Source organism: Haemaphysalis longicornis, unplaced genomic scaffold (assembly GCF_048455015.1).
Source record: "Haemaphysalis longicornis isolate Haplotype H1 unplaced genomic scaffold, Haemaphysalis longicornis Haplotype H1 scaffold_7, whole genome shotgun sequence".
Classification (NCBI taxonomy): Eukaryota; Metazoa; Arthropoda; class Arachnida; order Ixodida; family Ixodidae; genus Haemaphysalis; species Haemaphysalis longicornis.
Window position 1 is genome coordinate 162,673,570 of NW_027526422.1, and position 13,297 is coordinate 162,686,866.

Here is a 13,297-nt window from a genome sequence, read left to right on the forward strand (position 1 = left end):
TTGAGGTAGACTTTATTCGAACATGATTCTTTCCCCCACACCAACTCCGTTCCACTCGATCACAAAACGTAATGCTAGCTTCGAAATATTGTATCAAAATGCCTTCGGGCTTCGTACTAAATCTTCTGCGTTTTTAGAGAATGTTCTGTCCTCTACATACCCAGGCAGCACAGGACTGTTCGGCCTAAAACAGGCCGGTGTACTTTGGCCGGTGATTTTCTGTCCGGCCGTTTTCCGGCAGCCATGTTCGGCCCATGTCCAAATGTGGGCCTTTTGGCCGTATACGGCCGTACTCCCATGGCTGTCCAACGGCCAGTATCCGTCGGCCAGTCGACCGGCTTACGGTCATACGGCCAGATTCCAGCTGTAGGGCTCCGGCTATTCCAAAGCTACCCGTGTACGGCCGAAGTACGGCCGCCGGAGGACAGCCGAGATGCGGTCGTCGGACTCCGGCCGGACTAAAGCTACCGGAAATACGGCCGTGCTACGGGCATTGGAGTTCAGCCACAGTACGTTAACTGTACTGAGGCCGGTCACTGCATGTCGCGCAAGCAGATGACTCATTCGCGCAGTGCAGAAGCAGCACAAACCCAGCATTTTGAGTCCAATGCAGCCACATCAAAGTGAGCTCGCGCGCAACCACCAGCCGTCAAGCTTTCAGCGCAGCCTTGCATAATTACCAGCCTCAGTTGACAGGAAAATTAATTTATTAAACAGTGCTCACAAATTGTCGTTCCTTTAATTGCTGTGCCTCTTTTACTGCCGAACACAGAAAATATTCAGTTCTTTGTAGAGTTTGAATAGATGTATTGTCCAGGTCCTGATATCCTCTGTGGGCGGCTTACCTGTAATAAATGGGGAAACAGGGGGGGGGGGGGCGGAGGGCGCATACTTTAGTGGGTTGAATTTCAGAGAGATAAATTGCGCCGCTTTTAGACAATTTCTTTTAGGGCAATATTCCGGAACACTTTCATGCTATGACTACGTAAAATATTTTTATAAAAGTTGCTTGACCAATTTTGCTGTATATAAAACCGGCGTGAATGCCTTTACGGAGCGTTTTGGTTCTCAACAAAACACTCAGGAGCATTTATTATAACTCCTTCACAAAAAAGTATGTCCAGTTTTTGCCCATTTTTCTTGCAAAATCAACTCGATCAACGTTTCTGATGATCTTGCGCAGGGCTGATCCTAAGAAGGAGTGAACAGGTACTTTCATTTTCAATCTATTTTAATGTTGTTTTCATGAGTATACGTCCACACCACTTAATAGTCCAAAAGAACTTAATTTTCTTTTTATTTCATACTACGTTCAAAAAATTCCAGACGCGTTGCGAATGACGCTGTGCTTCAGGTGGCTGCAGTTGTATCCCTCTGTGTTCACGCAAGGAAAGGCGTAAAATTAGTTACATAATTTGTTTCAAACCAATACCATAGCAATGGTAGCATGCATACAGGAAACCTTGCATACTGCAACGAATAGGGCAATAAATATTTTATTGGTCAAGGTTGAATGCGTAGGGTTCTCAACCCGTCGGAGGCAAACTTGCGCCTCTGGGAGTTTATTTATTTATTTATTTATTTATTTATTTATTTATTTATCTATTTATCTATTTTTATACATTTATTTATTCATTGTTTTTTAATTTATTTATTTATTTATTTGATGCCTGCTTGCCTTTGCATGCATTACAGAAGGGAGATACATAACACTAAGCATTAAATATGAGACAAAATAACAAAATATTGCTACAAAGCGCGCTGAAAATCGTCAATATAAACACTTAATGCAATCATACGTGGAAGATAATTACACTACAGTATTGATGTAAAATAAAATGAATCGCGCAAGGCGTCACCTTTAAAGGAAAGTTAATAATTTGCTTTAAACTAGCGGTCGCACTTTGCGATATGTAGAATGGCGCTTGGACATACTTCTCCCCTTCTACTCCAGTTTTCGAATGATAGAATATTACGAAAAAAGTTCAACCTGTGGTTTCGTCTGTGATCTTTCACGTCCTGCCACTTCAGTTTGCTTTTACTTTCTCTCATGCTAAGTTGAGCGTGCCAATTACCTAATACGAATCGCACTGACATATTCTGTATGTTTTCGAGCGTATCAACCAGCTCTTTGGTGTAGGGATCCACGAAAACACATGCGTACTCCAAGATTGAGCGCACATGAGTAAAATGCGGTTGTTCTTTTAGTTAGATGGCGGTTCACTGAAATTTCCTCTCAGAAAGCCAAAAACATATGCAGCCGTCACTTTTATGGTATGAACCTGCCTATTTAACCTCTAACTACTCCTTAAATAAACTCCTAGGTATTTATATTCCTCGGCCGTTGTCACAGCAGAATAATTAACGGTATACGTATTCAATTGGAATGAAGGTTTTCAAGGATGCTGGCGATTATGTTTAACCAAATGAGTCATATCCCAAGAGTAGCTAAGCTCACCTTCAAACATCGGAACTACATTAACAGCTAGGCTTAGTCAGTGACAAGGCTGTGTTGTTATCGCAAATTTAAAATAATTTTTTTTTCTAAATAGGCAGTCGTAAAATCCCATGAAGTAACATAGGGCAGGGCATGAAGTTCATCCTACCAATGCACGAGCGAGTCTCTTCTACGTTTATCACCAACAACATAGTGCAACATTGCTTGTCGCAGTTTAATTGTAACCAGAATAACTTGCGCTTTTGCTCGCACTTGCCTTTCTTTGGTGGGGAGCCCTTGACATGGTGGCGGTTTAGCTCCTGCGTGGTGGCCGCTTGCTCGACGCCCTTCAAGGCCAGTTATTCTGGTTAACCATCTCCATCTCGGGTCGGACATCTCTGCTGGGTCGATGTCTCCAATGCTCTCCATTACTTGAAGGGGCGAATAGCCTCGAGCTGATGCGTCGACGAAGCCGGCGGCAGAGGCGTGGTAGCGGCGATGACTGGCGAGGCTTAGCTCACCCGTCGGTGTGGCACAGTCTTCTTGTGGCAATAAATGACATTTCGATGGCATAAAAGGTTCCCTGCTAATGTCCAGTGAGTCCTTGCACCTTGCCCGTTCACCGAGAACAATCATTACTGTTTGACAAACGATGTTCGTTCATTTAAAACGTAGAAACACGGAGCGGATGAAAAACGCGTCCCCGTCGTTCAGCTCCCTAACGGCTTTTTCTCCGCCCAGGAAAAAAAACTGTCGGTCTCCTTCCAAACACGTCTGTGCAGGAATTCTCGGCGCCCAGGCGCGTGCCGTTGTTCGGCTGTATGCCGTTTGCCGAAAAAATGACGTATAACCAGATACCTTACGTAGGCCGGTCACCTCTTGAACACCGGTTGCCAAATATTCTGTGGCCATTCGCTTGCCGTAATTCGGCCGAGGACAGCTGACCGAATGAAAAACGTATATTCTGGGGCCGTACTTCGGCCGTTCTCTTTCTCAACATCGGCAGCCGTAAGAGAACTGAATATCTGGCAGCCCGTTAGCTGCCGTTGTGCGTCCGTACACGGGCGGACGGAAAAATACCGAAGCGCTGGTTGCCGAATGCTGGCCCTTCAACGCATGATCAGTGGCTTCAGGAAACTGGATGCTGGCCGGACATGCCAGAAAGCGGCCATAGACGGGCCGGTCTTGGGGCACACTTTCTGTGCCGCCTGGGTACCCAATCATTGTTGTCACAGAAACTTGGCTTCTAAACGACATTTCCTCCGCAAAGTATTTTCCTCGTAATTATCAAGTTTATCGGGCCGAGAGCAATTCGGCGGGTTCTATGAAAAAAGGCGGAGGTGTTCTTGTAGCGCCAGAGAGATCGCTGCAATGCGTTCGACGTCCAGAGCTTGAAACACAAGGGGAATTTGTCTTTCTTGTTGTGCGCCTCCTCGAAGGCAAGAAGCCCAATTTTGGGGCGTTCTATGTTCCCCCTGATACCACCCCTTCGATGTTCAATAGTGTCCTTTCTCCTATAGAGCAAGCATCTACACTTAACAGCCATTACAAGCTGCTTGTCTTGGGCGACTGCAACACACCAGGCATTGAATGGGATAACCATACCTTTTCTCACTCGAATTAAAACAATGAACAAAAGCGCAGCACAGTTCTTGATTTCTCAGCATTTACTTCTTAATAATGTTATTATAAATAATATTATTACTATTATTATTATTGATTGATTTATAATTATAATTATTATTCTATTGTTCCTATATTTAGGTCAGGGTTAAAGTTAGACCCACAAACTATCTCCCGATTTCTATTCTATGCGCTGCTTCAGAGCTCTTTGAGACTGTACTACATACACTACTCTCTTTCAGGGAAAAAATATATTATTACCTCAGCAACATGGCTTTTTCGCTGGGAGATCGACCACCACTAATCTTGTAAATTTTATACTGCATGCCGGAAGCTGTGCAGGAAAGAGGACAACTCGATGTCGTTTACTTCGATTTGAGCATGGCTTTTGATGTCGTCTGCCATGATATATTATTTAGAACGCTGTGTCAACTCGATTTACAACCATCCATCACATCTGTTAAGTACTTTGTTGAGTACTGCAAATTACTTTATTCGTCCGAGGTTTACATGACTTGCGGTGCACAAGATGGAGACCGTGCCGAGAGAGTTGGCGGGGAAAAACACGGTCACGTGATTGTCTCCCGAAAGGTGCCCACCGGGGACGTGGCGCCACCCATCGTAGCACTGGGGAACTCACGCGTGTAGTTGCGCGAATTTAAATACGCGGCGGCACCTGTCCACTTTGGAATCTCAGACACAACACTTTTCCCCCCTTAGAAGGATGCCTTGTACCATGTAGGCTGTCGTCTAATCCGGGCTGGACGTTTTGGTGTGCCAGATTCCGGTTGACGTGATGATGGCTTCGCTAGTGTGTTTCCCGTTGGATTACTGTCCATGCCCCATGTGAGTGTCGCTGAGGCTTGTCTGTCCAGGGTCACTTCCCCGGCACGCTTCCTGAGCTGGTTCAGATGGCGTCTTACCGTTCTTCCTGCACACTGCACAAGCCAGGATCGGTGACCCATCCTCTTAACCAGAGTTCCTTCTGTCCAGTCGGGCCCCCTGCTGGCTTTGCTGAACTGCCTGACCCATACTGCTTCTCCTTCAACGAGTGTACGGCTTTGGGGTAGCTCAGCTTGTGTCATCTCTTGTCCTTCAGATGCGTTGACTAGGTCCAACTGGCTTGGTAGCTCCCTCCCAAACATAGCCTTAGCGGGTGTTATGCCTGTCGACTGATGCACAGTGGTATGCTGCCTGAACAGAAAACGCGACAAGCGAACGTTGAGCGAACCGGACGGTTCTCTTGCGAGCGCCCTCTTCAGTTCTCCTACATAACGTTCTGCTTGCCCATTCGTAGCAGGGTGATATGGGGCTGACGTTACACTCCGAATGCCGTTTCTTTTGTAGAAGCCTTGTATCTCCGAAGACACAAACGCAGTCCCATTGTCCGACTCAACTTTACGCGGTATGCCGAACGTGGCGAACAGAGAACGCAGCACACTGATGACTGCTGTCGATGTCGGGCTGTTCACTGGTCGCACCTCCAACCACTTGGTGAAAGCGTCGACGACGACCAAAAAGGTATGTCCCTCCACCGGACCAGCGAAGTCTACATGCAAGGTGTGCCATGGTGTCGTCGGCTGCGTCCAAATTGGAACTGGAGCCTTCTTGGGATCGCTCTGGGTGCACTGGCACTGCTTACATGACTTGACAGTTGTTTCAATCTCGGCGTCCAAGCCAGGCCACCAAAGGTAACTGCGCGCACAAGCCTTCATGGCTACAATTCCACGATGTCCCGCGTGAACCAAGGACATGGCCTGTTCTCCAGCTGCCGCAGGTATGACAACTCTTGAGCCCCAGCTAATGCATCCTCGATGGATAGCAAGTTCGGTAGCTCTTCTTCGGTATGGAGTGAACCTGTCTCCCTGTAATCGCTGCACGGTGCCATTCTGTACTGCTGAAAAGACTTCCGCAAGAATGGGGTCCTCATGAGTGAGTGTGGATACAACGTCAGCTGTCAACGGTGGTCGCGGTAACGCCTCAAACATTAGGATGTCTCCAGGTGGGTGAGGTTCTTCAATGCGGTCTGGCAGTGGAAGTCGGCTAAGCGCATCCGCATTCTGGTGACGACTACCGGCGCGATACTGGAGGTTGTAGTTGTACGCTGGGAGTTTGAGGCACCACCTTTTCATCCTGGGCGAAAGCATCTCAGGTACAGGCTTTCGTGGCCCAAGAATCCCGAGTAACGGCTGGTGATCCGTCAAAAAGGTGACTTCTCGGCCCACAATGTACTTGTGGAAATGAGTGGCTGCAAAGACTACAGCAAGTCCTTCCCGGTCGAGTTGCGCGTAGTTACGCTCAGCGGAACCCAATGTCCGGGATGCGAATGCAATTGTTGCCTCTCTGCCTTGACTGTCCAGCTGAGCAAGCACGGCACCTACGCCATAAGGCGAAGCATCACATGAAATTAAGAGGGGCTTGCTTTCATCATAGTGTGCCAAGACAGTCCTCGACAAAAGGCACTGTTTGAGCTCATCAAATGCCTTTTGATGCCGCTGCTCCCATTTCCAAGTTTTGTCCTTCGCCAGCAGCTCGTACAGTGTTGACGCCACTGTAGCGCGGCGCTCCAGGAAGCGGTCATAGAAGGCCAGCATGCCCAGAAAAGACTGCAGTGTTTGCTTACTTTTGGGTGCTGGTGCCTTCACGATGGCCTCAACCTTGTCATCTGACGTGTGGATCCCTGCTGCATCAATCTTGTGACCAAGAAACTTGACTTCAACCACACCAAACTGACACTTGGATTTGCACAGTCGAAGGTTTGCCTGGGCCAGTCGCTCCAGAACTGCCCCAAGACGGTCTTTGTGCTCTTTCGCTGTTGCTCCACTCACTATGATATCATCCAGGTAAACACATACTCCTGGCAAGCCGCTCAAGGTTGTCTCCATAAAGCGCTGGAAAATGGCTGGAGCAGCTGAAACGCCAAATGGAAGCCTGTTAACTTTGTACAGACCCTTCGTGGTGTTGACTGTGAGAATCTGTGCTGTCTCTGGACTGACGTGAAGTTGAGTGTAAGCTTGGGCCAAGTCCAAGGTGCTGAAAACTTGCCCTCCCTTCAGAGTGCTAAACACTTCCTCTGTTGTAGGCAAGGGGTATGAAGTCTTCTTCGCAGCCTCATTTACGGTACAGCGGTAGTCACCGCAGGCACGCAAGCTTCCGTTTTTTTCCGTACCCATACTAGTGGTGTAGCCCAGTCTGAGTGTTGGACAGGCTCCCAAATACCGTCTTCTACGTACTTGTCAATCTGCGCCTCCGATGATGCGCGCATGGCAAAGGGCACAGGCCGTGCCTTGAAGAACGTGGGGCTTGCCCCCTCCTTCAGTTCCAGATTTATTGGTGGGCCTGTGTGTCCCGTGGTGTCTTCACAAAAAACGTCATCATACTTCCGTAGCAGCTTGGTCAAAATGCCTTCGTCCGTTGTCTGGTGAATGCCGTGAAGCTCGATGCCCAGCTTGTCAAACCAGTTGCGTCCCAACAAGCTGCATCCTGTGCCTTGGACAACAAGAAGTGGTAGTTGACAAGTCGCGTTCTTGTGAACAACATTAACTGTCGCTGTTCCAATGACTTGGAGTTGCTGACCTGACCAGGTGCGTAGATGAATGTCGTCCTGCTGCAGTGTAGGTGCGTGCGTTGGCCACACAGTTTGAAAAGTGTCTCTGCTAACCATGGTACACGCTGCACCGGAGTCAACCTCAAAAGTCACTGGTTTGCCATGCATTGTAAGCTTCAGGGTGAACTTCGGGGTGTTGAACCCGTCTGCCACTGTACAGAGATCATGGAGCGTTGAAACGTCGGGTTTGGTTTGCTCCGTCACGTTGGCAGTCTGTGAAGTTCCTAAGGAAATGCTGCGCTGGTACGTCTTTTTCTCAGCCTTGTTCCTTGAGATACAAGCCTTAACAATGTGGCCTTGCTTCCGGCAGTAATTGCACGTTGTTTTGATGAACTTACATGTCTTGGGACTGTGGGATCCATCGCAGCGCCAACAGCGTTGTCCTTGAGAATGCGCCTTGGAGTTCGTAGCGCTGTCGCTGGCGTGCGCTGCTGCCTTGTTGACTTCCGCGTGATCAGTTTTTATCTTTTGTTGTTGCTGGACGGCGCTTTCCGCTCGAATAGCGAAATCGTAGGCCTTTGTAAACGTGAGCTCCTTCTCTGCGAACAGTCGCTGTTGAAGGTTCTCGTCGCGGAGACCACACACAAAGCGATCCCGCGACATTACATCTAACGGCAGAAGCGTTGGATTGTAGTCCGTAGCTCCCTGCTGTGTTGATGCCGCTCCACCAGCTTGCGTCGCCGGGGGTGCTGTTGCCGTCGGCAGCGTGCCGAAATTGCAGCTCGTAGCTAACTTGCGTAGTGCCGCAACGTAGTCGTTCACCGACTCGCCTGGAAGCTGATCCCGCCTTTGAAACATGGCACGACTGTAGACCTCCGACGGGCGAGGGTCGTAGTGCGGCTGAAGTGCGGCCACGATCTCGGCATAGCTCACTCGGTCCGGCGTCTTCGGTTGAAGTAGCGCACAAACCACGTCGTAAATGTGAGCACCGGACAGTGTAAGCAAATGTGCACGTTGCTTGACAGGGTCGGTCACATCGTTGGCCTCGAAGAAGAATTGTAGTCGGCCGAACCACGATGACCAGTTGGAGCCCGTGAACTCCTCTAAACGTGACGAAAAATCATGCTGGCGGCCAGCCATGACTCACTGGATGCAGTGGGGGTTTCCCTGCCGCGGGTGATCCGCCTCGTCTCCAATGTTAAGTACTTTGTTGAGTACTGCAAATTACTTTATTCGTCCGAGGTTTACATGACTTGCGGTGCACAAGATGGAGACCGTGCCGAGAGAGTTGGCGGGGAAAAACACGGTCACGTGATTGTCTCCCGAAAGGTGCCCACCGGGGACGTGGCGCCACCCATCGTAGCACTGGGGAACTCACGCGTGTAGTTGCGCGAATTTAAATACGCGGCGGCACCTGTCCACTTTGGAATCTCAGACACAACAACATCCCTTTTATGTAATAATTTATCGGATAGGTCATGCTTCGTGCGAGCAAAAGGGCAGTCTTCCCTCTTCTATGAGGCCACACGTGGTGTCCCTCAGGGATCTGTTCTGGTCCACTTCTTTTTTCAATTTTTGTAAATGATGTTTCCTTAATAATTTATGATTGTCACTTTCTCTTATATGATGATGATGTAAAAATATTTAAGGCTGTTTCAAACACCGCAAGCTGTTCCGCTCTCCAGCGAGCGATCATGTCTCTTTCGGATTGGTGCTCACGCAACAAACTCCTTATCAATACATCAAAAACTAAGGTACTCACCTACACTAAAAACACTGATAGTATATTGTTCTCCTATAACATTAACGGTGAAGCACTACCACGTGTTGGGGAGTTGAAGGATCTTGGTGTTAATTTCGACAGTAAATTGAGCTTCTTCCGACACATCCAGGAGGTCACTGGGCGGGCCCTCCAATCTCGCGGCGTTATATGTCGCTTATCAGAGGAGTTCAAGGAGCCGGGCTCTTTTCTAAAGCTGTACACGACTACTTGTCGTCCGCAGTTCGAGTATGCTTCGGTGGTATAGAATAGCGCATGCAAAACACTCTCTATGCGTATTGAAAGTGTCCAGAAAAAGTTTATCTCTATCTTCAATCATCGCTTTGCTAGCCATAACAATTTTCGGTCATTCTCTGTACCAATACTAGAATGCTTATACTCCAGGCGTATGAAGGCTGATCCTTTTTTTCTGTTCAAAATCAGACACAACACATTTTTTAATCCGAGCTGTCTGCGTGGCTTGTGCCCCTTGTTTCACCTCCAGTGTACGTACAATCAGTACAACGAATATTTAGATATATATAATAATTCCTCGACACAGTTCTGCTAACATGTCTGTGAGCGTGTCATGTAAGTGACCTTTTTTATCCTCTGTTCACACGCGGTCACTTGAGCATGATGTGATGAGAACACTAGACTTTCTTTTTTATATATTCCCCTAATCCATGTCTGGTTTTCTTTACATGTACATTCCTTCCATGCTCCTTTTCTTACATATAAGCTATCTTGATTCCCTCCGTTACCGTGCAACTAAACTTTAATATTTATGTAAATTTTTGAAATTATCTCTGTATGACTACCACTGGCGTGATGTCACATGCCTTACTGCAAGGCACTGTAATTGTTTTTGTGTGTATGTGTGTGTTTGTGTTTTCTGTGGGTACATGTATATTCTGGTGTAGGACTGTGTGTAATTTTTGTGTGCGTGTGTCAATTTCGCTGCCCTTTAATTGCATTACCTGTGAGGTGTGGGGCATCTTACATTGCCTATTTTTCTTTCTTTTTTCTTCGCGCAACAGCACAAAGGCCCTCCTGCTGTTCCTGGACACGTTAATAAACGATTGATTGATTAATGATTGATTGATTATTATTTGGTCGAAGTTAAATCAGTTTCGCTGACTTTATAAAAGCCTCTACCGGCGTGACCACCAGCTCTATATAGAGTAGTTAGAGGCTGCTGCATCTCAGAAACCGGCTGAATTCTAGAGGTATGAACGCAACCGTTCTAAGGCGTCTAAAGAACACGTTAGCCTGCTTGATTGCGATGGTTTAGAGGTTGAGGATGTTGCCACCTGTTTTGCTCTGTACTTTCATGTTCAACTGCCAGATGATAACGACGAACGCCTGTCGTTTAATAATATGTCTAATTTATTACACTTATGTTCAATGAAAAAATTGTCAATGATAGCCTTAAACGGATAAACCATCATTTTACTGTGGTGCAGGTGGTCATCCAGCAGCCCTCCTGAAGGCTTAAGGCAACATTTTTGTGCCTGTCTTAACTTCCATTTATAGTAACTGCTTACTTTTCGGCTAATTTCATCGTGCATGGAAGATCACTAAGTTTTCCAGTATTTAAGTCTGGTGATAAGTCAGCCGTTTCTGACTCACCCCATCTCACTTCTTTGAGTCTTCTGAAAACTCTTTCAGTCAGCTCTGCACAAACTTCTTGCTGCCTGCGTCAAAGAAGTTGTGATATCAAATCAGCACGGCTTTTTCTCGGGTCGATCGACGGTCACAAATCTTGCAAGCTTTATTACACAACCTTCGGCTGCAGTTTGTGAAAACAGCCAGTTGGACGCTATTTATTTCTCAGTAAGGCGTCTGATGGGGTGAACCATCAGTTATTAATTAACAAGCTTGCTACGTCCGGTGTAGACGCAAGCTTTGTTGCCTTGTTGTCCAACTATCTCCTTGACCGGTCGTTGTACGTAGATGTAAACTACAAAAAGTCTAGTGTTTACCCTGAAACAAGCGGTGTACCTCAGGGTTCCGTGCTGGGTCCATTATTATTTTCTATCTTTATCAATGATGTGTGAAAAGTGTTACCAAACTCTTCTTTACTTCTCTATGCTGGTGATGTCAACCTATTTAAGCATCACAGCAAGCCGGCCTAGTTGGAAACGATTCTTGATTGGAATTGCGCAAAACAAACGGGGACGAGGAAGGAACCACAAGGACGAGCGGTTGTGCGCTCGTGCGCTCGTCCTTGTCGTTCCTTCCTCGTCCCCGTTTGTTTTGCGCAAGTCCAATCAATCATCAAACTATTTAGGCACATTAGCAGCGTTCAGTACTGCTGTGCCTAGTAGAGCAATGTGTCGGAATTATCGGTCTGGTGCAGAAAAAACTGCTTAATTTTAAACCCCGCTAAAACAAAGGTTGTCACCTACAGCCGGAAAACCCACCGTCTGTTGTTTTCCTACAGCATTGAGGGAGATCCTCTGCAAAGGGTTGGGGGGATTAGGGCCCTAGGGGTGCTTTTCGACAGTACCCTCTCTTTGTCTTCTCCGATTAGGCTCATCACCAGGCGAGCGTTCCGAAGTCTTGGAAATGTGTGTCGGATTACAAAGGAATTCTCTTCTCCAGATCCATTTTTATTGCTATACAATGCAATATGTATACCTCAGTTACAATATGCTTCTGTTGCCTGGAACGGCATCTCCAAATCTAGTAGTGGATTCTTAGAACGTGTGCAGAAGTTTTTATCCGTATTTAGGTACCGTCATCACAATCACAGTTTTCATCCTGATTCTGACTTATCCATAGTTGCTTCCATCCCTTCCTTGAAATGCAGACGTATGCGTGCAGATCTTACATTTCTTCACAAAATTGTTTATGGTGACCTATCTTGCGCAGACCTGCTTAACTGTGTAGAGTTTAGTGTACCACAGAGGCCCACCAGGTCGCATCGCCCATGCTTGACCGCTGCGCGCAACTCCAATATTTCTCTTGTGCGCAGAATACTGAATTGTTACAAACGGTTCTTTGAACGCCTTGACATCTTTCAAAACTCCTTTACAATCTACTGTACCGCGCTGTTGAATACAGTAAGTTAAAAATCCATGATATCTCTGTCGTTCGTTTTTTTTTCTTCTCGAATTTGGTTTCTCTGCGGTTGTGTATAACCAACTGAGAGTTTTCTATTTTTCAAACTGTTTACTGTCATTTGTCCGTCTTATCATTTGTCTTTACGGTCTTGCCGTTGTTTTTGTTGTATTAGTGTCAAACTTTGTTGCACTGCTTGTTGTGTGGCCTTTACAACAGAGCAACAAAGATATCTTCTTTTTTTATCTTTTTACTTGTACCCAGGCTCCGCCTGTGCTTTATTTCTGTCATTTTCACTACTTGAATTTGTGTGTGTTTTGTCGCTTCTTTGTTTCTTGCAATATGCTTTTGTATTTTGTTTTTTTAACTATCCATGCGCCAGCACTCAGGCCTCTGGCTGTTCCTGGGCACGTAAATAAACGTGAATGATTGATTAATATAATTATTATTATTAATATTATTATTATTATTATTATTATTATCTTGTCTAGAGTTGAAGAGATCAGATACCTCGGCGTGCTTTTCGACAGTGCCTCAACTTTTTCACCTCATGTCACTCAACTTACTAGGCGGTCGCTCCGCTCTCTTGGGGCTGTATGCAGGTTTTCACGAGAATTCCGGTTTCCTTCTTCATTCCTAAAACTATTCAGAACGCTTTGTATTCCGCAACTAGAATATGCTTCTGTCGTTTGGAATGGAACCTGTAGTTCCAACTGTCAACGTATAGAGTGTGTACAAACCATATTTTCATCAATATTTAGGCATCGTTTTCCTTCGGAGCCTATCCCTATAACTGTTTCTCTAAGTTCCCGGCGGACCCACTCAGACCTTCTTTTCTTGTATAAATTGCTTCATGGTATTATTT

General features: G+C 46.5%; 1 protein-coding gene across 1 annotated transcript; it reads right to left on the reverse strand.

Moving 5' to 3' along the window:
- Positions 1–6,358: 6,358 nt before the first annotated feature.
- On the reverse strand, positions 6,359–8,747 carry LOC144146636 (uncharacterized). Its single transcript, XM_077678574.1, has 4 exons — positions 8,006–8,747; positions 7,280–7,549; positions 6,524–6,971; positions 6,359–6,437 (listed from the first exon to the last, which is right to left on the reverse strand). The coding sequence occupies exons 1-4, from the start codon at positions 8,745–8,747 to the stop codon at positions 6,359–6,361; spliced, it is 1,539 nt and encodes a 512-aa protein (XP_077534700.1).
- Positions 8,748–13,297: the final 4,550 nt, after the last annotated feature.

Excerpts from the sequence above, each read along its gene's own strand:
- LOC144146636 (XM_077678574.1), bottom strand. The coding sequence starts at position 8,747 with ATGGCTGGCCGCCAGCATGATTTTTCGTCACGTTTAGAGGAGTTCACG. Across the intron at positions 7,550-8,005 it reads ATCCCACAGTCCCAAGACAT|GCACAGGATGCAGCTTGTTG; the intron begins GTAAGTTCATCA and ends TTGTTGTCCAAG. Across the intron at positions 6,438-6,523 it reads GCATTTGATGAGCTCAAACA|GTGCCGTGCTTGCTCAGCTG; the intron begins GTGCCTTTTGTC and ends CTTATGGCGTAG.